The 26053-nt window shown below is 45.2% G+C and overlaps 1 protein-coding gene across 1 annotated transcript in view; it reads left to right on the forward strand.

Annotated features, from left to right (window-relative positions):
• The window catches only part of EPHB1 (EPH receptor B1), a 441689-nt gene that overhangs the window by 369243 nt on the left and 46393 nt on the right, over positions 1 to 26053 (forward strand). Inside the window, exons 10-12 of the mRNA XM_084752229.1 lie at positions 1423 to 1545; positions 13863 to 14110; positions 22100 to 22315. Of these exons, the coding sequence (XP_084608355.1) occupies positions 1423 to 1545; positions 13863 to 14110; positions 22100 to 22315 (587 nt within the window). The remainder of the gene's footprint in view (positions 1 to 1422; positions 1546 to 13862; positions 14111 to 22099; positions 22316 to 26053) is intronic.

Below are 26053 nucleotides of genomic sequence, written 5' to 3' on the forward strand. Positions count from 1 at the left end.
CTGTTTCTCGTGTCAGGGCACTTGGCTTTCCTTGGCTTAAAATAAATAAATAAATAAATAAATAAATAAATAAATAAATAAATAAATCTCCCCTGTTCTTCAGTGTATTTTCCTCCTTTGAGTTGTGTGCTAGGATTTCCAGTCCTCACCTGAAGAAGGAGGTGATCAAGACATTCAGAGAGGCACCAGGTGCTTTTCTGATGGAAAATGACAGAACTGGAGCATGGTTGGGAGGCTGGAAAGCAATGGAGAGTAAGGTGTAGGTGAGCTGCTTAGGTGAGGCTTCCAGAACCTGAGGCCCAGCTGCAGCCTTGTTATCCGCCCCCCACCCCCACGTGCGCGCGCACACACACACACACACACAGACCCACCGGATCTGCCCCTTCTTATCTGACTCCTTTACAGGTACACTGAAGCAGGCAGCAGGGATGCATTGGCAGACCATACCAATGCCTTTTGGAGGCCCCCACCTTCACCCTCCCAGGACTGTGGAAGCAATTTTTGCACTTCACTTAATGACACATCAAACAAGTTGAAAAATTACATCTCGAATGAATCCATTTGTTTTTGTGTTCCATTTGCTTTTTTTTTTTTAAGTCTCCTGTCCTCTACTTTTTTAAAGTATTTTTTTTCTGCAATGACGATTCTCTATTTTGTCCCCAAGCACACCTATCTATCTTGCCACTGTATACATCAGTGACAAGGCCTATATTCTTTTATGTATTTCTCATCTACCATTTTATTCGTTTTTCATACTTCAGTGTGTCTGAAGGCATGGGGGGGTTCAATTACTATTTTTCTTTCATTTCACCCCATTTTTCCTATGTAGACGGTGTTCTTTCCTGCATTAGTATTTTCTAAGCTTTCTCCTCACATTTTCTCTTCTGGCCTACTGTGTTGGCACTTCTGTCTTAAGGGTTTTCTAATCGTGATTTTTTTCCTTTTTTTTTTTAATCCATCCTCATCCCTCTTGTGGCTGTGGACCACCACCGTCAGTTATAACCTTAACAGTAGCCTCCACTCAGGAAAGTTGTCAAGTTGATAAATATTGATATCTACCCTACCATTTTACCACCACTTTCCTGCTAATGCATTTGGCCGGCATCAATCAGCTTCTTTGCCTTCTGTGAGTGCCTGGTGCAGGAACTGGTCCTGATCTGTCACTTATAAGTAATTCGTTCCACATTTCATCAAGAGCATGGAAAAGGAAAAATATGGAGGAGAAGTAGAGGACAGAGAACAAGAATGGTCCAGGGGAAAGAGAGATGGGGAGACACAGGAAGAAGAGATGGGGCAGAGAAGCTTACAGCAACCCGGTGATGAGAATGCCCCTCCCAGGAATGCCCTTGGTGCTGGGGACATCAATGGTAGCAGTGACCGAATCTTCTCTAGGATGTTAACCTGCTTGTCTCATCCAATAAGGCTCCCCAGGGATGAAGATCTACATTGACCCCTTCACTTATGAGGACCCCAATGAAGCTGTCCGGGAGTTTGCCAAGGAGATTGATGTGTCTTTTGTGAAAATTGAAGAGGTCATCGGAGCAGGTATGGCTCTTCCCTCCCTTCCCCTCGTCTCTGTCTTCTTGTTGTCCACGCACCTACCAGGCTAGATGTCTTCAGAAGATGAATATAGACCACTTAGAATGTGCGTCTACGACCGAGCATGAATGTTGCTCAGAAGTGTTGGGGACTTTGGTCACTGTGTCTAGGAATGCACAGAAACCAGCTCTAGTTTTCAAAGATTCAGGAGTAGCTCTGGAAACAGACCACAAAAGCCAGATAAGGAGAGAGGTGTAGGGTAGTTGGCCATGAAGATAGAAAAACAAAAACAAAAACAAAAAACAAAAAACAAAAAAACTTAAAAAGCTGATCTGTTATCCTACTCACTAAAAATGGCATCTCAATGACCTTGGGCCAATACTTGTCCCCTGACTTTGAGTTCTTCTTTTCCTATGCTTGTACACTTGCATCCAGACCAGGCGTCAGAATAGATTAGATCTATTAGATCAGATAGATTAGAGCCAAGTCCAGATTAGAACTAACTGCTGAGATGCCAGGAAACCACAACAAAAGACTCATCTAGAAAAGTCATCTTCCTTTAATAGATTGTAGAATCAGTCAGAGTGGGTGAGACTCCTTGATGTGAGGTAGAAACATCTCTGATGTCATTGCTTTGTCATTTCTTCATTTCCTTGACTTGGGTCTCCTCCCCAACTCTATTGTCTTCTGTGGCGTTCTTTGTCTTTGCTTCTTTGGCTCATATCAGCCATTGCCCAGGCCGTCTTCTTCATTGTTCCTGCCTCTGATTGCGCTGTTTGATCCACATCACTGGGCAGCTGCTGTGGAATGACATCTCCCAGTAACGTTCCAACTCAACAAAGCATATTTAAGTGAAGTCCCACAGACAACCACTTCATATGTTCCCTTTAGAAGAAGTGTCTCCATCTTTCCACTCACTGCTTCTTTCAATGCAGTGAAGGGTCAACAAACCACATATGGAATTGGGAGCCATATTAGAAAGCATACCCCCATTAGGACAGCATGTCCATGCTTTAGGCTTGCCTTAAGTGCTACACCTTTGCCCCTCTTCTGCCCTCTCTGCGGGAAGCCCTGGAACCCTCCCTGTGACAACACACCACCACCCACCACTAACGTCTCAGGAGTCCTGAGGTAGAACCTGGCCAAGTAGAATTGTATCCACCTGGGCCCCAAACATTTTCCATTGACTGTCATTCAATATTTTACTGAATCACGACTTCCATGGCTGTGTCGATAATTTTTCCCTCCTCTTTAGACACTGGCATATTTAAGGATCATGCGTTGGAAGGCTGGGTACCAGATAAATTGGATTGCTCTTACAGGCTCTGCTTTCTCCAGGAAACTTAAGAGTGTTGAGGAGGCGGACCCGCTGTCGTGCACTCTGTTTGCCCGCGTTATTAATTGTTGTTATGGCTCACGGTAATGGCGCTAGTGATTTTAATGTTGTTATTTATGTCCTGTGCTTAGAGTGATGTGTTCTGGACTGCATTTCATCCCAGACAGCACACATCAACACCCCTCCTGCCTTTGTCAGGGGACGAGTAAAGAGCCTTCTCGCTTTATGATCCTGCCAGGGAGCTACAATTTGGGGTGAGCTCACCAACTGCCGGATGCCCATAAAGGGACAATTGATGGCCCCACTCTATCCTTCACCTTCCATTTGTGTGTAGCATTTGCCGGTGCTGCTGTTTGTGCATTCTGCTCAGGGAGGTTCAGTGTTTTTGGTGTGGCCTGCATGGTATTAAGAGAGATGCATTTGACAAATGATAGGACACTCAGCAGCATAGCATTATAATTTCTGTCTGGTCCCTGCTGACCATCCTCTGTCAAGGCCCATCTCCTTGTGACTCTGAACCATTCCAGGGCTGATCCCTGTGGGCATTAACTCACTGTTCACAACTGGATGCGATTTTAATACAAGACACTCTACAAACACATTCATTTTACCCCATACACTACCATACTGAGACTGGCTCCCACTTGTGCTAATAAAGAGACCACTTGGTAGCCAAACAAAGGGGGAAAAAAGCAACAATTACATAGTAGAGTTAACAATGCTTCTCTTAGCCACCCAGAATTATTGGCGCAGAAGGGAAACTGATTTGCAATATGGGGGTGGGGGGGGGGCGAAAGCCACACAGGAAAAATAGTCAGCCCAATCTTCCTTCCTCCTATCTCCATCCCTCCCTTCTTCCCTCCCTCCCCCTCCCTCCCTCCCTCCCTTTCTTCTTTCCTTCTCTTCTTTGTCTCCCTCCATCAAAAAGCTTTTAATGGATACTTTCTATACACTGAAGTGGATTTCCTAAGAAGAATAAGAGGTTGCCCTGCTCTAAGGTCGGACAGACTTAGTGGGAAGCGAGCGGCGGTTACAGTCAACCACTTTACACCAGCATGGCGCAGGCACAGAGGAGCCATTGGGCCCTTGTAGGATGTGCATAGTTCCATGGGCTGAGGGTGCTGAGGGCTCCTGTATCCCTTTTCTCTTGTGAACTAATACTAGACAAGAAACATCTTAAGGCAGGATGGGTTTACTTTGAGTTACGGTGTAAAAAGGGATACAGTTATGAAGGGATGGCAGCAGGAGCCTGCAGCAGCACCAGGTCAGGATGCAAAGAGCAGCTGGGAGGCAAACCTCAACAGCTTGACCCTAGAGACCACCTCTAGGACCCACCTCTTAAAGGTACCACAACCTTTTTTCCCCTTCAAGATGTACTTTTTTTTTTTTAAACATGTGAGTATTTTTGCCTGCATGTATGGACCCCAGGGGCATGCTTGGTGCCCACCAAGGCCAGTAGAGGGCATTGGATCCCATGGAAGTGGAGCTACAGCTGACTATGAACCACCACGTGGGTGCTGGGAATCCAATCTGGGTCCTCTGTAAGAGCAACAAATGCTCTTAACCACTAAGCCATCTCTGAAGCCCCTCACCCATAACTTCTTAAAGTGTCTCCGCCATCTGCAGCCAAGTATTCAAGTAAATGAGGCTATGTGGGTGGCTTATATTCAAACCACCACAACTCCACAACAGAAATTACCTTCAAGGCTAGAAACTAGTAGCAAAGAGTAAGGTTTTGTGAAACACATTAGAGCAGTGGATCTCAACCTATAGGTCACGACCCATTTGGCGGCTGAACTACCCTTTGACAGGGGCCGCGCAAGACCATCAGAAACACAGACATTACATTATGATTAACAACAGTAGCAAAATTATATTTATGAAGTGGAAATGAAAGAAATGGAAATGGTTTTGTGGTTGGGGACACCACAACATGAGGAACCGTAAAGGGTCACAGCATTAGGAAGGTTGAGAACCACTTCATTGGAGAGATATAGTGACAGGAAAGGAATGCCATATGATCTGAGGAGGAAATTAACATTTTCTTTCAGTTGAGGCATGGTGGAGTCAGCCTGCACCAGCTCACATTAGCCAACTTTGTACCTCTTCCCAGCCTCATGTGCAGTGCCACTGGTGCTCACCATTGACCATTACAGGTATATTTACACCATGGGAATTGGCAAATACTCTTATTTATGAGCACTCGTTTCTCTCTGCTTCTTCGATTTTGAGGGAGCTAGTAGCTGCGTACAGACCACCATCATCTGTAGAGCGTAAAAGGAGTGCCACCCTATATCCTATGCAAGGTTGTTTTGGAGAGATTGCTGTGGCCTGTGCCTACCAAATATGAAGTGAGAGAAGAGGATTATGTTCATTACAGGAGAAGTTAAGTTTATTATTTAGAAAAACTTCCATTTCTTAAGCCTGCAACTGTAGTAGATGTTGGGAAATGTACCCAGTGTTTAACTGCCTCTGCCGTGGGAAGTTATTGTCTAGCACAAAACACGGTACCACACTCCATGAAAGGAAAGAAGAGTTGAGTGATGAGGGGAAGACCATACGGAGGATGTAGCCTTGGAGATATGAGGAGAAGCGTGCTGTCAGGGACAACTGTAGTGGAGATTTTTTTCCCCAAGGGAAAAACAGAATCTTGAGCAGGTTGAGCAATAGGATGACCCTCAGAGAGTGGACTATGGTAACTGCTAGAGGTCTGATGGGAAGGAGATTATGGGAAAGAATGGGTAAGCCCGGAGATAAGTTATAGGGCTTTGTCAAGATGTGGCAACAGGCTCTGAGAGAGCTGATGCTGAGAGATGGATGGCAGGGAAGCAACTAGCTATCTAAGCAAGAGCAGTGTGGCAAATGGATCTACTGGGAGGCTGAGGGACTACAGTTGATGGGGGCAGTTGGCATGGAGGCTGGGCCCAGAAATGAGGAGCATCAGGTTAAGTACCATCAAGGCAGAATAAGGCTGCCTGGTACCTAGGGTGTGGGAGCATTGTTTATGCATGTGATGAAGGTCAGTGGAGTAGAACCTGCCACCTCTGAGACAGGCAAATTACATTCACTTCAACATTAACTCCTTTAGGATGCTGAACAAAAGAATGCGAGGCAACCACTGTAGAGCCAGCTGTGACATTACTAAAGAAGACTGATATGTCATTAATATGTAGTTATTTGTTTTATGTTCATTTTCCCTCATGGGGTTCAAAGTTGTATCAGACTGAGAGACTGCCCGTGCTTTTTATTAATCTCGGACTTGACCCCAGTGCGTGGCACTTTGCTGTTCAGCTAAATGTATGTCACATGCAGTGGTCACAGTAGATCCTGGGAGGAAAACATGTGGCAGGGCCAAACATTTTGAGAGCTAGACAGAACTTGAGGGGATGAAGAGGGGATGGAGAGATGGAATCAAGCCCGTGCCCATTTGATCCTCTGTGGACATGTGGACAATGTCTTTCCCTCTTTCTCCGTGTGGGCAATGGGGTCAACTGAAGCCTCTGTAGAAGAGGCAACACAGCACCCTAGTCTTGATGGAGACTATCATCAGCCCATGGTTACTATGGGCGTGACTAATAGGAGTCACCTCATTGGTTAATTTTGATCAGTTAGCTGGGCTCATCTAGAGAATCAGTCAGGGCTGCCATCTATGTGCTTATAGACTGAAAAGCACTCCTGTGTTCAGTTTGCAACCTGTGCAGCTGCGCAGTATATGAAGCATATGGCTGTTAAGTGCATGAAATTGTAGGTAGGGGTGTCATTAGAGGTGTTATCTGGGGAAAGCAAGCTGACTGGATTTTGGTGAGTTAAACCCCCATCTCTTGCAGCTATTAATACAACCCTTTCACTGTGGATGATTACACACAGGACAGTCGCTTGCAGGGGAAAAGCTGGGTAAGGGAATGGGTGCTGTATTCAGATAAAGGTGTGCTCACTGTGTGGGAGTGTTATTTTTTTTTTTTTATGAATTTCCGCAGAGAAAGATTCCTGACACTCTTGGCATCATTTAGCATGAGGATGGGCAACATTAGGGTAGCAGGAAGGGTTCTAGAAGAGGAGACCAAGGAAATGTGTCCAGGAAATATAATCAAAACGTGCAGTGCACACTGGGCATGTGCTGTGTGCCTGGCACTACCCTGCATTCTCCACAAGTACTGTGCATTCAATCCTTGTAATAGCCTGTGAGCCAGAGTTGATGTTTACGTGTGTGTAAGTTGGTTTTTTTGTTTTGTTTTTTATTTTTTTTGGACTGGTGAGGAAATCAACATGCAGAGGGTGGCTTGCTGCCGCCTGTGCTGCCCTTGAGTTAATGATGCAGCTACAATTTAAACTCAGATGCAGCTGATCCAGAGCTGGTAAATGAAACCCCTGCACTTGCTGCCACTTTCGTTGCTGTGCAAAAGAGCAGCTAAATACACCGCTGTTGCTTCTGATAGTAAACTCTGCCTAGCAGTTGGAGTGCCCAGGCCCTTTTCGCTGGGAATTACAATACTGCCTTCCAAGTCATTACCCAATAGGGTAGTGCCATCAAGACTGTCCCATGGTCCCTGGGAGAAGCATGTTCTTCATAGAACACACTTGCCCTGTCTCTGTTCTCGTTCTAAATATGCTCTGAGAAGGACAAAAGCAGCCCAAGCATTTTTTAAATTTATATAATTATATAGGTTTAATTATTAATGACAATGGCATATAATGATATAGGAATAAAATATGTAATCCCAATCATGAGTGCATATATAAACACGTGATACAGAAGCATGTTGTTGTCTAACAACCATAAGGAATTATAGAAAAAGATAAGTCCATTTTGCCCTCCCCATCTCATTATTACATTCTGTGACCCCTATAACCAAGAAGCCAGTGTCTTGTGCACTTATTGTAGCAGCCCAGGTGATGGACATAAGAGGAACTCTGCCAAAAGGACGAGAGTGGCTGTGCTCAATTAGTAATGTCTGTCCTTTGTGCACGGTCAGGAGATGATGAGATGCACGCCGTGGTCCTTATCACTCTTGTGTTTAGTCATAACCTACTTATCTTGCACAGGCTATTGTGCTGAAACTTGCTCGAAACCATTCTTTCCAACCTAGCTGAAATTTATTCTTTAGAAGTTCCATATCGAGTGTATGCCTGAATTAGTAACTAGGATTTCTGCTTTCCATTTTCCCCCCAAGGCAGTTTGAGACTTCAAAATGCTCCTTAAAAGGGGGGGGGGGATTGCAGTTGTGGGTGTAGATTCCCACTGCACAGCCAATAGCTGCTGCTTGAAATACTTGCTGGCAGGTCGGATGTTTCATTTTCAAAAATTGAAAATTCTTCCCTTCTGATTTTATGTATAATAGTTGAGGTATTTAACGCTGCCGAGACACGGTTTCTCTCTTCCTCATTTTGTCAAGGAAGGTAGGAAAGAGGCATTGGCAAGGCTGCAACTTGTAAGAAATAGTTTCCACGGCTGCCTGGGAGGACTGTCAGAGGAGCAGGGTAGAAGGTATTCACTGATGGCCTTGAAGAACATGCTTCTCAGAGGAGAGCCAGGCATCAGAATCACATGGAAGTGAGCTTTCATCCAGATCCAGGGTCCCACCCAAGCAAGTCTCTGATCTAGCAGATCTGGTGGGACTCTGGGAACCTGCATTTTCTAACAATCTCCAGATGCTGAGCAAAACACATCAAGGGCCACTGAGGACCCCTGGCTTTCACACTGGTTTGATGAAGGAGGTGGACCCTGAGCAAAATACACATGAGGCTATGAGGTCAGTTGCAGAGATGCGTGTCAATCAAAGTCCACCCAGGACAAAATTAGGCCGGCTACATGTACTGTACATAAGAATTTCACCAAAATAACCAACCACAAACACTATCAAGCTGGACCAGTTTCTATTTGCACCTTGATGTGCTGAAATATTTTATTAAGAAATTAAAAAAAAAAGTGTGATCCTGATGTGGGGCTCATGTGACAGGAAAGTCTTTTAAGATTTCTAATCTTCACACAAGGCACCGTCAAGTTCTGTTCTAATGGCAGGGAATTATCAGAAAGCAGAAATAAGGATGCGTGCAGTTTGCTGCTCGGTTTACTCACTTGTTTTATTTTTGAGACTGAGTTTCACTGTCCAGTGCAATCTACTCACAACCTATGTTCCCCCGTCTTCAGCATACCAGAGCCACCCAGGCAAATGCAGTTTTTGTAATTAGTAGATGAATCAAAAGTTAAAGAATACACATGAATAACACTTTCTTAGGCTATAAATGACACAAGTCTTGGGTTCTCCTTGGTATTGATAATGGCAATGAGGCTTCAGGCTCTCACTTCCCTAAGGCTGTGAAGATGCTACATGGTCAGAGAACCAGATTTGACCATGTTAGTCTTGCCTGGTTATATCTTCCATGCCTGGTAATTTTCCATAGCCTCTGGCACCCGTTGTGGATGAGGCTCCTGTGAATCTTGCAAGGCTACAGAGGCCTACGTGTCCTCCCCTTTTCTTGCCCATAGTGAACACCAAACAGCCTCTCTTCTCGTTCCTGTTCCTCTGTTTTTCCCTCACCACCTACATGCACCCTTAATTGTTTGACATTTTAAAAACTCCTTTCTCTACTCCCAGGTAGGAAGGTAAGGCAGCCTTCTACTTCTTTCTGTTATGTAGTGGCGTAACATTGAGTCCTGATGATGTAAAGGCCGAGCCAAGACCCACTGACTTACTCGCAGGCTGCGGTGGACTTGAAGCTCCCCCCTCCCCCTGCCCCATTGTACTTAGTGGCATCTTAATTATCAAGGCCTCTGAGGGGGGAGCCTTGATACTGTGGACTTATTTTGCAGTTAATGCTTTGAAAGCTTCCTGGCTCAGAGACTATTAAGAGGAAACTAGTCTTCCAGAATCCCCATTCTTTATTCCACTGCAGAATAGATTTCTGAGCACTGAAGTCACCAGCGGCAGCACCCACCTCGCCTTACCCAAGGAGAACACGCTTTTATTTATTTATTTATTTATTTATTTTACTTTCAAAGAATGACATGAGCTCCCACAGAAGATAGGATCTGAGCCTTCAGTCTTCGAAGTACTGATTTGTGGACCAGTTAGCCATAAAGATCAAACAGTGAAGGAACGCTTGTCAGTCAGAGAAGGAATCTCATCTACGATGTCCCGGGGGAGACAACTTCTCAATACAGTGCTTTTCTTGTTTTATTTTCCTTCCTGTTTTTCTTCTTTCCACACACATCCATAAAGCTTACACTGTGTTCCCGGCCATGTGCAGTGTGAGGCAGCGTGCATACAAGCTCACAGGAGTCAAGATAAATGTCCAGGTTCTGAGGGGCTTTAGCCAGTCCCCTAGCCTGTTTGCAGGATTCTGGGGATTAAAGCACACTTCTCAGCCTTGGCTGCTGGGCAGCTGGGAGGGGGACAGTGCTGGCAGCTGTGAGGTTTCCACTTCAGTTTTACACTCTCCAGTCACTATCTTGAAATCCTCCATAATTCTTGAGCAAGGAGTCCTATATTTTCATTTTCTGCCAGACATTGGAGTTATATAGCCAGTCCTGTAGGCAGTTTTAAAATATGTAAATTCCCAGGCTTCACCCAGACCAATTACTCAGCACCTTGAGATGAAACCCAAGTCTTTGTACTCTTATTGCAGGGCCAGCTAACGTAGAGCAGAATTTCTCAGCTGGGGAGTTTATGTGAATGTTTTGGGCACACTGGGTTTATCTAGTGCAGTTTTTTCAGACTACACACATAGGCTGATAAATATTCTGATTCTGCCTAACTCCGAGGCAAGAGTCTTGGACAAATGGCATCCACTTATGGAATTATTCTGAGATGGATGATAGCACATGCCTGTAGGAGGCCAAGGCAGGGGGATTACTGCCAGTTTGAGGATGGTCTGGGCTACAGACCACATCTCAGAAAGGAGGAGAGTAAAAGGAGGTCAGAAGAAGAAAAGAAAAATAGGAAGACAAAGAAAAAAACTGGACCTCCATGTTCTTCCCTGGATACTGATGTGCTAGGACAGTCACTGCGTAGGATTAGCACTGTTTGTGGCTATAAAGCCGGCCATGTGGTCTCTGAATTGTAACTTTTTATCCAGTGGAAAATGGTAAGAGATGAAGTAGGTGTGTCCAACCCTCACTGTGCTGTTCAGCTGTCTGGTTTGGGACAAGCTTTTGGCGTCTCCTTGCTAATTTGTTTACTAGTAAAGTGAACATGTTATTTGCAGGAATGGCATGGTGGTTTGCCAGAAGGAAGCATGCCTAGCAGATAGCCAATAGACAAGTATGTGTGGGCTATCTCCACTCAGAAGGATAGTAAGTAGTACGCCCTTCCCCTAAACTCCCAACTGTACCGTTCTCTTAAGGGAAACTAGAACTCGTTATGGCAACAAGAGGAAATACTGACCAATATTATTCAGTTAGTATATTTATCAAACATACTATTTGTACTTATAGTTATTAAATATTAGATTATCAGAAGGATGGATTCTACTATCTCTGCCTGTGACATATGTATGCAGACACACATTTATACATATGTATGTATATGTATAGAGAGACACATATATGTGGCAGGCCCTGTTTAGTACTTGACTTTAAATTTTTTGCATTTTAACCACTCACCTCAACATAAAATTAACTAAACTAAGTTTACCTAATCTCTACTCCCAAGCCCCATCTCCATCCTTCTTATAGAGCCATTTTTAAAAATAATTTGATGTTAAAAATACATTTGATATGTACTCTTTATAATTTTCCTTTTGTACTGGCACACGTCCCATACGAGCACACACAGCCAGTGCTGCTCTTGCTTCCCTTCTCTCCTTCACTTAATATAATGTGAATATCTTACAGTCAACACATATTACTCACCTATTACTTTCAGTATGTCTAGGCATACCGTGAGATGGATATGGTGTTTTCCAACCACTCCTTGACATATGTATTCAGTATTCCTCTACTGCTGTGCCAAGCATTCTTATGTGTGTGTATTGGGGAAGGGTACACATGTGTGTGCGTTGGTGTGTATATCCACTTGTGTGTATGCATGTGGAAGGCAGAGGTTGATGTTAAGTATCTTTCTTGACTGTTGTCCCTTACGCTTTGAGACAGGGGCTCTGTAAACTCAACAATGGTATAAGAGTAGATGGCCAGTGAGCTCCAGGAAATCCTCTTGTTTCCACATCCCCAGCATTCCTACAGGCATGTGCACCATGGCAGGCTATGTATGTGCTGGTGATGTGAGCTAAGATCCTCACGCTTGAGCCACACGTGCCGTCCTGTCAGCCCCTATGAGCATTCTCTTATGTACAACTTTAATCACTAGTGTTGTTTAGGCTTCTTTTAGATGATGCAGGGACAAGGTCTTGAGAGTTTATGACCAAAGTGTGGGCAAGGCAAAGGCCAAACGAATAACAGTACATATGACGCACTGGCTTGCCGGCCATGCACCTGGTACTCCAACGGGTGTACAATCTCCAAGTGTGAGAGAGTCTCAGTCTGACCTCAGGCAGTTCACCAAAGTAGCACATGATTCAATGTCAAAGGCAATGCTACAAATGATAACTATCTGAGTATTAGGCCTGGGATGAAATCTTCCTGATGGTGCTTAGTGCCAGCCTCTCCTTTGGCTCCACCTTTTGTCATGTTCAGTAGAATTCAGGTCAGTTTTGCATAAAAGTCCTTCTGCATCACTTTCTTCTAGTGTTTTCTGCAGCAGAAAGCAAGAGGAACTCCAGACTAACTCGTGGAAGCTTGTTAGCATGGTTTTTTCCCCCTCAGTGTCGCCAGTGGTTTATCGGTTGTCCACAGTTTGATCTATCATTTTCTTTTAGAAGCTTTAAAGTAAAGAAGAAAGTTTGCCCAGCAGAAGCCCCCCATCTCTCTTGAGAGGCCTTTGACATGCATTTCAGTGACTCTCTTACAACTTAACTATCTTCCACAAAGGAACTAGAAGTCACAAAACCAAAAGAAGTCATCAAATACCTTTTGAAAGCACATTAAGCAGTCCACGACAGGCTTTTTTCCTTTAGACAGCTATGAAGTGGTGTCATCAAAACTATTTTTACCACTAGTGATTTTACTGTGCAGAGGGAGGGGGAGGGAGAGAAAGAGAGAGAGAGAGAGAGAGAGAGAGAGAGAGAGAGAGAGAGAGAGAGAGAGAGAGAGAGAGAGAATATGCTGAAATCCTATGGGTGCCCACGGAGGTGTTCAGCCTGTGTCTACTTGGAGAAATATCTCACTGTTCAGCTGCATTCAAGCAGCAGCATTCCCTAGGTCTGACTCCACTTTTCTGCAGAGACCTAGGTCCTCCAGGGAGTCCCCAGCCAGCGGCTGAGCCTGGTGGGGATATTAGGGGCTGGCTATTTGGGGGAAAAGGCACTCTTTATCCCCCGTGAGGCAGGCTGAGGCTTTGCCAGGTCTGCCTGGGACATGTTTGCTGTGATCTAGGGCTCTCCATGGCCAATCGCGATTCCTTTCCCCATTTATCTTTCACAGATAAACCTGTTCCTTTCATAACTTTTCAGGGCCTGCTTTCCAGACAACACACTAACCACTGATAGGTTCACTTTAATGTGTGAGCATCAACCAAGTGTCCACATATCCTCTATCCCCCAGGCTCTTGTGCCCCAGGCTCTGCTGCAAAATGAACCACAATTCTGCTAAAATGAGATTGGCCATCTCTCTTCAATTATTCATCTGGGACACACACGCAAAATATTAAGTGTAGGACAAAACTCAAACTTGGATATGTTCTAAAATTCCACTTCAGCTACCCAGACTATTCCTAAGAACCGATGTGAGGCATGCACTTTAGCATTCCTTTGGTGTTTCCCATGAGTTGATTACAGCCCAGACCTCACAGTTGCATAGAAGGACTCCAATTTCCATTTCTTCACTCTAATCACAGTCCTACCTTGAGCACCATTGCTCTCGCTAAGATGCCTCCCCTTGTGGTTCCACAGATTGAGAAGGACGAGGAGCCTAATTGCATGCTTGCTGTTGCAGGGGAGTTTGGAGAGGTGTACAAGGGCCGTTTGAAACTGCCAGGCAAGAGGGAAATCTATGTGGCCATCAAGACCCTGAAGGCTGGGTACTCGGAGAAACAGCGTCGGGATTTTCTGAGCGAGGCGAGCATCATGGGTCAGTTTGACCACCCGAACATCATTCGTCTGGAAGGTGTCGTTACCAAGAGTCGGCCTGTCATGATCATCACGGAGTTCATGGAGAATGGCGCTTTGGATTCTTTCCTCAGAGTAAGAGCCACAGAGGGGCATCATGGGCGTGTGTGTGTGTGTGTGTGTGTGTGTGTGTGTGTGTGTGTGTGTGTGTGTAAATACTGTAGAATGCAGGGGAAAGGTCCTGGGGAGAAGGGTCGTGTGGGTATAATCTGCCTTCAGGACTGGCTGGTCACATGTGGGCAGGTGTTAAAAGGAAAGAACAATTCTGTACTAGGTACCAATCAGGGGTCTCATCCCTGGGAGAGGCCAGTCTTCCCTCTCACATCATTCATATGTCTTTTGATGTTGTTGTGTCTTGTTTTATGCAGTCATTTCTAAGAAAGGCAGTCTCATGGCAGACTTCTGGTGTTCTGGCTAATACACTCTTCAGTTCTTCCGTGATGTTCCCTGAGTCATAGATCCAAGAGCTGGAGGGAGCATAGTAACTCTGTGTGTGTGTGTGTGTGTGTGTGTGTGTGTGTGTGTGTGTGTGTGTGTGTATTGCAATTAAAGTGTATTTAAAATTAAAAATATATTTTAAAAAAGAGAGAGAAAAGAACTAAGCATTGTCTGAGCTCGCTTCAGAGTAAGGATAATATGAGGTAAGGCCTCAGGAAGTGCTTACAGCCTAAGCAGGGTGGTAGAAGCAAAGAGCGGCCACTGATATCTTCATGAATTACTGAGACTAAGGAGGCTTGCAGTGGCTTCACAGCCCAGTGTGAGTAATGCAGACCCCAGTGCTATTGCTGCCGCTCACCAGCACAGCCAACCTCCCAGTCAGTTCTCTTCAGTTGGCTAGTCAGAAAGAAAACAGCTTGCCATCTTCTAGAACAATTCTTGAGCCTCTTGTCACTTAATGAAGCATTGGAAAGGCTGCCGCAGGCACCCAGAAGTTTTCCCTGGCATCTATTCAGAGCCATGACTCCCAGTCCAACCTGCAGGAAAAGTGGATGTATCTGGATGCACTTTGGCTGAGAGATCTACAAAGGATCCCTCTCAGAACACGTGCCCATGAGGGCATGCTCACGATGGTGCCACTTTCTTGTAGGAGATCACAGAGGCACATAGAGACCGGAGCGGAGCCAAACCTAGGCTGGGAATGGGACTTGACCATGTAGTGCAGGGGGCGTGGGAACAGCATCCAAGAATGGCCAGAGCCTTCTGAGTGAGGATTTTGGGCAAGCAGGCTATGCATGTCTCTACTCTCAGTCAGCAGCTACGGTTGCTGATCAAAGGGTCATCCGCTAAAACTGAAACATTGATTAGTTGACCACTCTGACAAGACCTACACTGAAGACTGGGCCTGTGCAAAAGAAGAAATACAGCTCTAATGCCTTATAACTAATCACGCCAAGACCCTACTAACTTAGCACAGCAACAGGGTTTATGATCCCCATGAGCCTGCACCTGAGGCAAAGGTGTGGAGTGGAGCATCCCGGTCCTTGTGGAGTCAAATGAAACAGCCCAAGGTGAGACTTGAAACTGACTGAGGTCTCCTTCACTCTTGTGTTAACATAGAGTTTAAAGGTGGTATCAGCTGTACCTTTCCCAGTAGCCTGTTTGAGCATCTTTGGAATGAGCTGGGTCCCAAAACAAGCATCCTTCAAAGAGACAGAGAAGGCTACACTAACTGTGTGTCTTGAAAATCACATAGTGTCATTTTAACCACAGTGACAATCACACACCACATGTGTGTACACACACACACACACACACACACACACACACAGAGAGAGAGAGAGAGAGAGAGAGAGAGAGACAGAGACAGAGAGAGAGAGAGACAGAGAGAGAGAGACATAGAGAGAGAGAGAGAGAGAGAGAGAGAGAGAGAGAGAGAGAGAGAGGGAGAGATCTTGCTATACCCATCTTACAGAATACAACCCACCACAGATGCAATCCCTGCTTTGAACCTTAATGTTCAAAGCTGCCAGTTACCTGCCCGTGTAATAGTTTTTGCTTCTATGAGTGAAGAACAGAGATGTCACAGAGTCAAACTTGGGCCAGGGAAAGGGAGGAAGTCTTCAAGACTAGGGGACAAGGGGCCTGGCAGACCAGTGGGGAGGTGGATGCTAATCTGTTGGGCAGCTTGGTATGAACAGAAGTTAAAGAAAGCATGGCTGTTTCACAGTCTACAGCAGCTTCAAGGTTGCCCCCGCCCCCAGGAGCAGAGTGGGCATGGCAGTGGGACTTGCTTGGAAGCTGCACTTTCAGACTACTGAAGCTGCCTTTTCAGCTGTGTAGCCTAAACTACGTAGTTAAGGGAGATGTTTCAAGAAGTGAGGATGGAGAAAATGCTGTAGATTTGGGGTTCAGACCCATACCTACTTGAGGGAATGGTTGTATCTCCGTTTTGAAGCTCTAGCACCAGGCACAGTGAGCCCATAGTAAATATTGGCTGAATGAAAACCATGCGCAATTCTTTCTAGAGAGTGGCAGCGAGGTCTAGGAATGCTGTGTGGCCATAGCATCTCATTCACTGTCTTTGTAGTGCAGAAAGGAAGGCATGCACTGTGCTTTCCCAGGGGCAGTCATTAGTGATCCGAGCTCTTGTGAGGAAAATGAAGTGAACATGAATAAAAGGTGAGCATTTTCTAGCCCGTCCTCGGGACCCTCTCTGGAGTCATTTATTTACATGGTGTCACTTGATTCTACTTTAGAGAAAGTCCCTACATGAGAATCAAAGTCCCACCTTGTTACTCCTCCTACACAGAGTATTTCCCATATGGGGCCCAGGACACATAGACTTGTTGGGCACTGGGTTTTTTTCTCATGATGATAAGGTTGTATGTATGCACAGTGGGAGAAAACCTAGGGCAAGAGAGAAACACAGAAAAAACAGAGCTGAGGGCACAGCTTGAAAGGGTGGCAAGAGCAGGCAGTGCCAAGCGCAGCAGGGAAATGAAGTGTTTCTGACTGTTCGCACCTCGTGAAGGCAGGTAATCTATAAATCTAATTTCAGCCTTACTACTGAACCCTGGAGCATAGCCACATTAATTGATGTATCTGCTGCTTGATAAAATTGAAAAAAATAGGTCATCAGTTCAGTTCTACAGGGTCCATCTTCTGGGAAGGAGGATAATTTTAGGACCACCATTCAAAGAAGAAAGAAAAAGAGTTAGTCCTTAAATTGTACAATGGTTTCTTTTCCACCAGCTCCTGGACTTAGCAGCCTGAGGAGGCTCCTGCTCTGGCCTTTGGTCAGGGCCTCAGAGATCCACACATCCTCTCTCTCTGTTCTTCATTCCTGTCTTTACAGAATTTGGAGTTTCTGTCTTCTGGAAGGATTGGAAACTCCCAGGAAGTGGTTCCTTGTTGTTAATTAAGTGGAAGGGTTTTACGTTGCCTATTTAATTATTGAATATCTCCTTCTTGGTACCAAAATCAAATGGCATCCATCTGCTGGTTCTTCCCTTATCTTCAAAACCATCCCTGAAGCTCTGATCCATGTCTGGAGAAATGCTCCAAAGTAGGACCTCATGGTCATTGTTGTGGTCACTGTTGGTTCATTCATAGATTGTCACCTCTGTAAGACTCTTGGAAGTCAGAGTGGCATCAAAGGGGACACTTATCATCAGGGAAGCTCATCCAGGGACTGAGGGTGGAAGGAAGCAACTAGGGAGAGAATGTCAGATTGGAAGCCCTGAGGCTGAGGCCCCATCTTGGCTCCTGCTATGCGTCACCCTGTGGCCTGGAGTGAGTCCGCTAACTCAATTTTCCAATCTATAAACTAAAGGCATTGAGCTGGATGAGCTTGAAAGTTCTCTTCTAGTTAAAAAAAATCTATGATTCATTCTCTTCAAACAAATCAAATAAGGGTTTCATTTCCTGAAGTGGATTTGTCAATGAAAGTAGAAATACCTAAATCCTCCCTGTCTGATATGAGGGCCGGCAAGTGGCGCCATGCATTTGCTGGAAAGCAATTTCAGTAGAAAGCACTTCGGAATGACAAGAAAGTTTAAATCACTCCTCCCGGGCCCGAGTCGCCTCACTGAGCCATTTTTGCTCCCATGGCTCTGCATGGAACCCAGTTGCTTCCTAAAGTCTTGGAGAAAACAGGCTGCAGTTGTTCTGTTTCACTAATGTCCTATGCTGGTGTCCTTAGCTCTGCAATCACAGAGCCTGTGGACAGCCATCCTGTATAATTTAAGGGACAATACTTTTCTCTCAAAACAATGCACCAGGGCCTGTGAGATGGCTCAGTCGGCAAAGGAGCTTGCACAGCCCAGCCACTTGAATTCGAGCCCCACAAGCCACGTGCTAAAGAGAACGATGTTGCCCTTTCACCTCTATACATGCACCACAAACATATTGAGCAAAAAGCAGCTGAATGCATCAGGGGAAACGTGGCATGTTTCTACCCGTAGTTTTTGCCAAGATAGTAAATTCAACAGTAAGAACCCTTCCTATAGAGATGTGTCTACCCTGCAGCGCCTAAGGAAACAGTTGCCCTTTGCGGAGTCAGCATTTTCCAGGAGATGAGGCACAGGACAGGAGTTCAAAGACCAGATAACAGCAGCATCATTAGTCACAGGCAGGCTTTTCTCCCCTTGAAGCTAACACAGCCTCCATACGCCACAGAAGGCAGCCATTACCAGAGGCTCCAAGATGGAATGTCAGCACAGAAGTAATTTGCCAGTCCGGATTTAGACTTCTGTTATAACTCAGATCCGCACAGAGTGATCTAAGTCTGATCATGTGCGTCGTCTGGATGTTCCTTATCGTCTCTATGAAAACAATGCAATATTGCCTGCCTTTTCTTCTGCCCAGGGATGATTTGAAGGCTCTGATCATATTCTGGGAAGTATGCTTTTCCATTTGAAAGTCCAGTAATAGAAGAAACTGGTGTGTCTGTGAATTGATTCAGAGTTCAAGACTATGACCTTAAGTCCCTTGGTAGGCATTAATGGTTGCCAGTGTTGATCCATTGTATGCTAACTCAGAACACTCACTGGACTGGGCTTCCTGAGAGTGATGACCCTAGAGTGTCTCTCCCACACGAGGAGCCCAGGACTGGAGCCCAGCCTCCCTCAACAGGAACATTTGAGGTCCGTGGAAGAGGTGACTGGGAGGGAAGGACACCCTGGCTCCTGGGTGCATTGACCACTGAAGACACCAGAGCAGCCCAAGGCCCCAAAGGAACTCCACAGGGCCCAGGAAGAGAGGACTCTATGCTCTGAAGTTTCAAGTGTGGGGATCACCATTCGGAGGTTGAAGCACTTGCTCAAGCCAATGAATGGCAGAGCCTGGGTCCAAACTGTGTCTGTTTGGACCCACAGACCCAACTTTCACCCATTATTGGCCTCTGTTCACCCCAGAAACTATAGTGATGCTTAGTCTAAATTTTAAACACAAGGCAAACCCAGGAAAACCGCAGTGAATTAAAAAAAAAACTACAGACACATGACCATATATGCTTGGCCGCACCCTTCTCATTGTTTGTAAGCACCATTGTCGCTCTCCAGAATGAAGTCTTTAGTGAGATATGACTTTTTCACTGTAATATCACCTACACTTAAGAAGAAGAAAACTTAAAAATGGAATTAGAAACAATCCAGCCTGTGTGACTTGAAGCTGGGCTGCATCTTTGTAAACTGCAGAAGTTGCATGGAGACTTTCTGAGGAGGCAGCTCTCCCAGAGACATGCGTGGAGAGAGAATGGTACTCCCGAAGGGCCAGCTGGCTTCCATAGGAGGTGCTGATGGACGTTCACTCGGGAGGAGGATCTGAATCATCCCCAGTACATTCATCCGTCACAGATGGGCATATCAGTCAGTCTTTCCTCAAAGCAGCGCTGCACTTTTATTTTAGGTCCTTAGAAGAAAATGTCACAGAAAAAGCATTCTGGGCAGGTTGGGAGGTGGTTAAGAATTGAGTCAGGAACAGCCTGGCCCATGGGGGTCTGTCCTAGTTTGCTCCTCTGCTGCTCTGCTAAAACACTGACCAAAAGCAATTTGGCAAGGAAAGGGTTTGTCACAGCCCTTCATAGAGGGAAGTAAGGCAGGAACTCAAACAGGAGCGGAAGCAGGGACCATGGAGGGATGATGCTTATTGGCTTGCTCCCCATGGCTTGTTCAGCCTGCTTTCTTATACCACCCAGGGCCACCTGTCCAGTGGAGTCACAACTTCCTGTGGAATGGGCCCTCCCACATCCATCATCAATCAAAAAAATGCCCCCCCCCCCCGTCATGCCCACGGGTCAATTTGATGGAGGCAATTCATTAGCTAAGATTCTCTCTTATGCCTAGTTGTATCAAGTTGAAGAAAGCAATCAGTGCTCCTTCCCTGTGGAACCATTGGCTACTGATGGATTCTGGAGAAAGGACAGTCACTGTAGCACATGCAATGTGCCACATCCATGTTGAAATAAGATAATAGATGTGGGTGTATTATGTAATCTATGCCATTGGTGTTCAATAAAAGGGGCTCCTCATGCTACGTGGACTTGTGAGGCAGAGACTGGGTCTTACCCAGTACCTGTGTTCAACAATAACCAGACTAGGCCTTGGCTGCCCTGCCTCCTCCCATTTTTCCTCCAATCACATTCAGTGCTTAGCATGTGTTCTGATTAATATAGGACACAACTTACCACCCTTTGGAGAGCAATCAAGGCTGAACTAAATGGGAAGGTAAGTTCCTGGCAGCATGGCTCAGAATACACTGACTCAGCCACTGTCTGGAGAAGCAAGGTGCAGAGGTTTGTGTGTGACAAAAAAAGACATATGCTCTTGAAAGGAATCTAACTAATAGGAAGGACTTTCGTACTTGACACTGTGAGTTCACCAGTGACAGGAGAAAGCAGTAATATTAGCCTGGCATGGTGAGGGCTCCAGGTGTCAGACACTGTTTGTGAGGTGCCACCACTGGGTGTCAGACACTGTGTGTGAGATGCCACCACTGGGTGTCAGACACTGTGTGTGAGGTGCCACCACTGAGTGTCAGACACTGTGTGTGAGATGCCACCACTGGGTGTCAGACACTGTGTGTGAGGTGCCACCACTGGCCCCTATGAAGTGAACATGGTTACACGAAGTAAAGCTTGACAGCTCAGGAAATTCAAAGAAGGTGCTTAAGACTGAGGTTGGGAAATAACAAAATATGATGGCCGTTCAACTATTTATGCCTTCTAAGGTGTTGGGGCTTCCCCTTCTTCTTCTATCTTCTGTTAAAGTTTTCATCACTTAAAATATAATGGGGACCTCCAGCATTGGGAGTTCTTGGGATCAAAGAGTGGGAGTCAAATGGCAGAGAGAAGGTTATACACATAACCACAATGTCAAAACTTGTGATAAATGAGTCAGTGTGGTAATTTGTAAACAGTGTTCAGAGAATGCTCATTTCAGTAGGGGGAGGGGATCATAAGGACAGCATGTCTGAAGAAGGGACATTTAAACAGAAAGCAAAGACCACATAGGTATGGTCTTAGAGGGAAAGAAACAAAAGAAATGGCACTTATGACGCTCTAGGGCATGTAGGGACTTGCCTCAGAGAGAACATAGAGTTCTCCAGTCCCTGTGGCTTTGTGTAGCATGAGTGTGTGCCTCTAGAGCCTACGGCGAGGCAGTAGCTGGTCCCTAGGGTCTCCCGAGCTCTACTGAGGAATTGGGAGACTTTCCTTAATGCAACGGGAAGCTAGTAGAGAGTTTAAGCCAGGGAGTGACATGGCCTGATTTATATCTTGAAAAGATGGCCCTGGCTGCCATGGGGAGAATGGATCGTAGGGAGGCAGCTTCGGGAGGCTGTTACAGGTGACGGATGGCGATGACTTGTTTGGAATGGTGGCAGTGAAAAGGGAGAGGAGTGGACGGGTTTGAGATGTAATTTGGAGATGAAATTGACAGGGCTCGGCAAGAGGAGAGCGGAGCATTCAAGGAAAGAGACGAGGAGGAGGGAGGAGCAGGAAGAGGCAGCAGGGCACTGAATACTGGCTGCTGACAGAGGGCTGACAAGCCATCCGCCATGCTGTCTAGGCTCCTGGTTAGCCACTGAAGCCCGTCTTGATTCCATCTCCTTTTTGTCTTATCACAGCAAAATGATGGACAGTTCACCGTGATCCAGCTTGTGGGGATGCTAAGGGGCATCGCTGCTGGCATGAAGTACCTCTCTGAGATGAATTATGTGCACCGGGACCTGGCTGCTAGAAACATTCTGGTCAATAGCAACCTGGTGTGCAAAGTGTCTGACTTTGGCCTCTCTCGCTACCTCCAGGATGACACCTCAGACCCCACCTACACCAGCTCCTTGGTGAGTCCTCAGTCCACTCTGGGAAAGCATGGCATGAGTCAATGATGGCTGAAGGTATCTTAGGACCTGTGGCTGAGATTTTGTTTTCCCTATTTCGGGAGGAGTCAGATGTATGACACAGCATCCATCCAGTAGAAATAACCACAGCCAGTGTCCAGGCAAGGATTGAACGCAGCTTTTCAGAAAGAGCTGGTGTCTACTTGGAAGCCACAGTGTTCCTTAGCCAGTGGCGAGAGCAATTTGGAACAGATGAATTTAGAGACTCCAAGTAGGGGGAGAGTGACAGCAGAGACATCTTTCAGCAGGAAGTGGCTCCAGGCAAAGCGGAGGCTTTTGGTCCCCAGTTGAGCGTGGCATTGCGTCATCAGAGTCTGGTTTGGTTTTCCTGTCTTGCTTCCAGGGGGCTTTAGGTACTGGCTCCATTCTGAGTGCTGAAACCTCCCCCTCCACATCCTGAGCAGCTCTCATTTCTATCCCACTGCCTTCTTCACACACGTCCTCTTGGAGCCATATTAGATTCAAAATAGAGTTCTGCTGTCCTCTCCAATGTCCCTTCCCGTCTCACCATCTCCATAGCTGGCACCGCTTAACTAGAGACTAAAATAGCAGAGTCACCACTGATTTCTCCCCAGGCTTCAGCATCCCAGCCTGATCCTCAGTGCCTCCTGGGAAACCTGTCCTCACTCTTCCTTCCTGACCTCATAAGGCTCCATTCCCTCTGGCCTGGCCTGCCACAGGGGTTGTCTAGCTAGTATCTTCGTTCTCCACTTACATGCATGACCCAACGATGTCTTTCCTTGCCTCCCTACCTATCTACTTGAACCCTCCAAAAAAAATGAAATGTGTACGTTAAAATAATACAGAGAAGCAAGTGCCAAAAATAATTAGTGAATGACAACTCCCTCCACCCCCCCCCCCCATGGTAGGAGTCCATAAACTTTTCCTTAAAGAGCCATCTGGCTAGTACTTTAGGCTTTGTTTGCCAAGAGGCAAAGTGGAGAGTTAGGTAAAGAATTATGTAACCATTTGCAGTGTGACCCTTTGAAAAGTGATAACCATTGTTCTGAGCTCGTAGGCTATAAACATGAGACCAGTTGGATTTGACACATAGGGCAAAGTGTTCCAACCACTGCCTCATCTGGAAGCATCGACCTTAAGTTAGCAGTGTCTCCTTTTGTATTTTTTCTTTGAGAACACTATACTCGTTTCTCTGAATTCTTCTGCTTCCCATGGGACTTTTTACTTCCAGATTGACTTCCCAAAGCCTAGTGAATATTCATATGCTCCTGGGAGTGTGTCTGTCACCTAGTATTCTGAGCTGCACTGGAGGTTACCCATCTTTGAAACTATGCTAATTCAATAGCAAAATATGGACGTCTCATTTTATTTCGATTTGCATTTTTATATAACTGCCAGAACTCACTCCTCTCTCTTCTGTGGTGTCTTCACCTGATTCTTTCCCATTGCTTGCTTATTGGTATTTATGTTGGGAACATATCGTTATGGTTTATGATACAGTTGGATGCCTACCTGTTGTTGTTTCAGTTGATGTAGCATCATTTGGTTTGTTAAGTCATTGATAGTCAGGTAGTCAAAAGTACCTATCTTTTCTTCTACATCTTCTTTGGATTCTGATTTGCTTCTAATGTTCTCCTCACACAAGGTTATGAAATGTTTCTCAGAGTCTTCAGTAGTATTGCATTATGTTGATGTTTATTCTATATGTAAATATTTAGCACATCTGAATTTATTTTCCCGCAAGTTTATTTCAGAAACTTGTCAGATATGCATATAACTTTAAAGATTTTGGCCAAGAATATCCATATTTACCCCCTGTGGGTCCCAGAAGGAGTATCTTACTATGCGAGCTTCACCATCTAACCATGACCTGTACCTCTGCCTTGGTGTCGCTTCTGTTTACACTTACATTTTGTTTCTGCACATGATGACGTGCACATCTGAAGAGCATATGTGAGATTTCAACAGGTGTATAGAGCTATATCACTCAAACGTCCAGCAAGATAAAGACTTTAGCTATCACCCCAAGAGCCTCTTCCATGTGCCACGCACCTCTAGTCAATTGCCATCTGCCAAACACATGCCAATACAATCGCTGCTCTGGGCTCACCAAGTGCTCACATGTATGTGAGGAGTCCATGGATATGTCAGAACTTCATAGTCAATCCAGATCGTCATAGAAATGGAACCATATGGGCCACAATCCTGCATGCCTGATTGTTTTCCCCTTGTATCATGTTCGAGACAATCACGCTTCTTGATTTGTGCAGTAGGGCTTTATTGCTGCTGAATTTGTTGTTTATTTTTCTATTATCTTGTTGACAGATACCAGGAATATTCTGGAACATATTTTTAAATATAGACTAGAAAGTCACTTCTTGCTTAGCTTTGTCAAGGTGAACAACTATGCCAAGTCATTGAATATATACTTTATTTCCAAGATATTATGTCATGCTTGGCATCGAGTTCTTCCTATCAACTTTTTGATTCTGTTGATCTGTTTATTCAGTGTCTCTTCCTGTTGATGTACTCATGATGCCTTGAGCAAATATCTAACAAAATTTTAGTGAACGCCTTACTATTCTAGAGAACCAGGTTATCGTCCATTCTTCTCTTAAAAATATTTTTGGCTATTCTTAAATCTCTTTTCTTTTAAGTAGAAATTAAATTCCCATTGTCTAGGTCCAAACACACACACACATACACACACACACACACACACACACACACACACACACACACACACATCTATATTCACAGCTGACCTTGTAGTGGAGCTCTAGTATGCCTTTGGAAGGACTAATGCTTTAATGCCCTGGGGGGGTCCCTTACATAGTGAGTCAAATACAAAAGTTGCATCTACCTTATAGTGTACCTTACATATAAAAGTTTCTTAAGGAAAACTTCCCACATCACTTTGCTGTACACATGGCTTAGACTGTCTGCTGTGATTTTACAAATGCTTCCTCTATATGATAAGGCCTGTTGACTCTGTTTGCCTTTTCCTAAGAATAGAAACACTGAAAGTATTTGCTGATTAAATAGATTGTGCTTTGGAAATACAATTCATTCAAATGATAAACATTTATTGAATGTTTCTCATTCACGTCTTCTACGTGTCAATAGCACATAAGCATATCATCAGGATCAAAATAGATACTACTGCTTCATGATGCACAGGATTCAGTGATGACATGGACATTCATCAGACACACACTCAACGACGGCACAGCTACCTGATGCAAGAGCATGAAGAAAACAGTAAACATCACAGTGCGCCCTGATAGCGTCTGGGGGATTAAAGGGGACTGCTAGAGGAGGAGATGGTGGTGTTTCAACAGATATGAACAATACGTCAGCTGCAGTCAACTTGGGCTGCTGAAATGAAATGCCCCGATGCAGAGAGCCTAAACAGCAAACATTCGTTCCTCCTGGTTCTGGAAGTCAGAGTATTTGAAGTCAAGATAACAGTGTGGTCAGGCTCTTGGTAGGGACCCTCCTTTTAATTATGTTCTTGAATATAAATACCTTGGTGTATACATTAGAGGGACAGAGAGTGCCCATACCTCTCCTCGGTTTATATGGGTCTTAATCCACCATGGGGTCTGCATCATCACAGTCTAATTCTAATCATATTTATTTCCTAAAAGGCTGTTTCCAGATTTCCTCCCTCTGGGAATTAAGACTTTAACATATCACTCTGGAGGCACACAAATAAGA

The sequence above is a fragment of the Acomys minous genome (genome assembly GCF_964271855.1).
Source record: "Acomys minous genome assembly, chromosome: 13".
Classification (NCBI taxonomy): Eukaryota; Metazoa; Chordata; class Mammalia; order Rodentia; family Muridae; genus Acomys; species Acomys minous.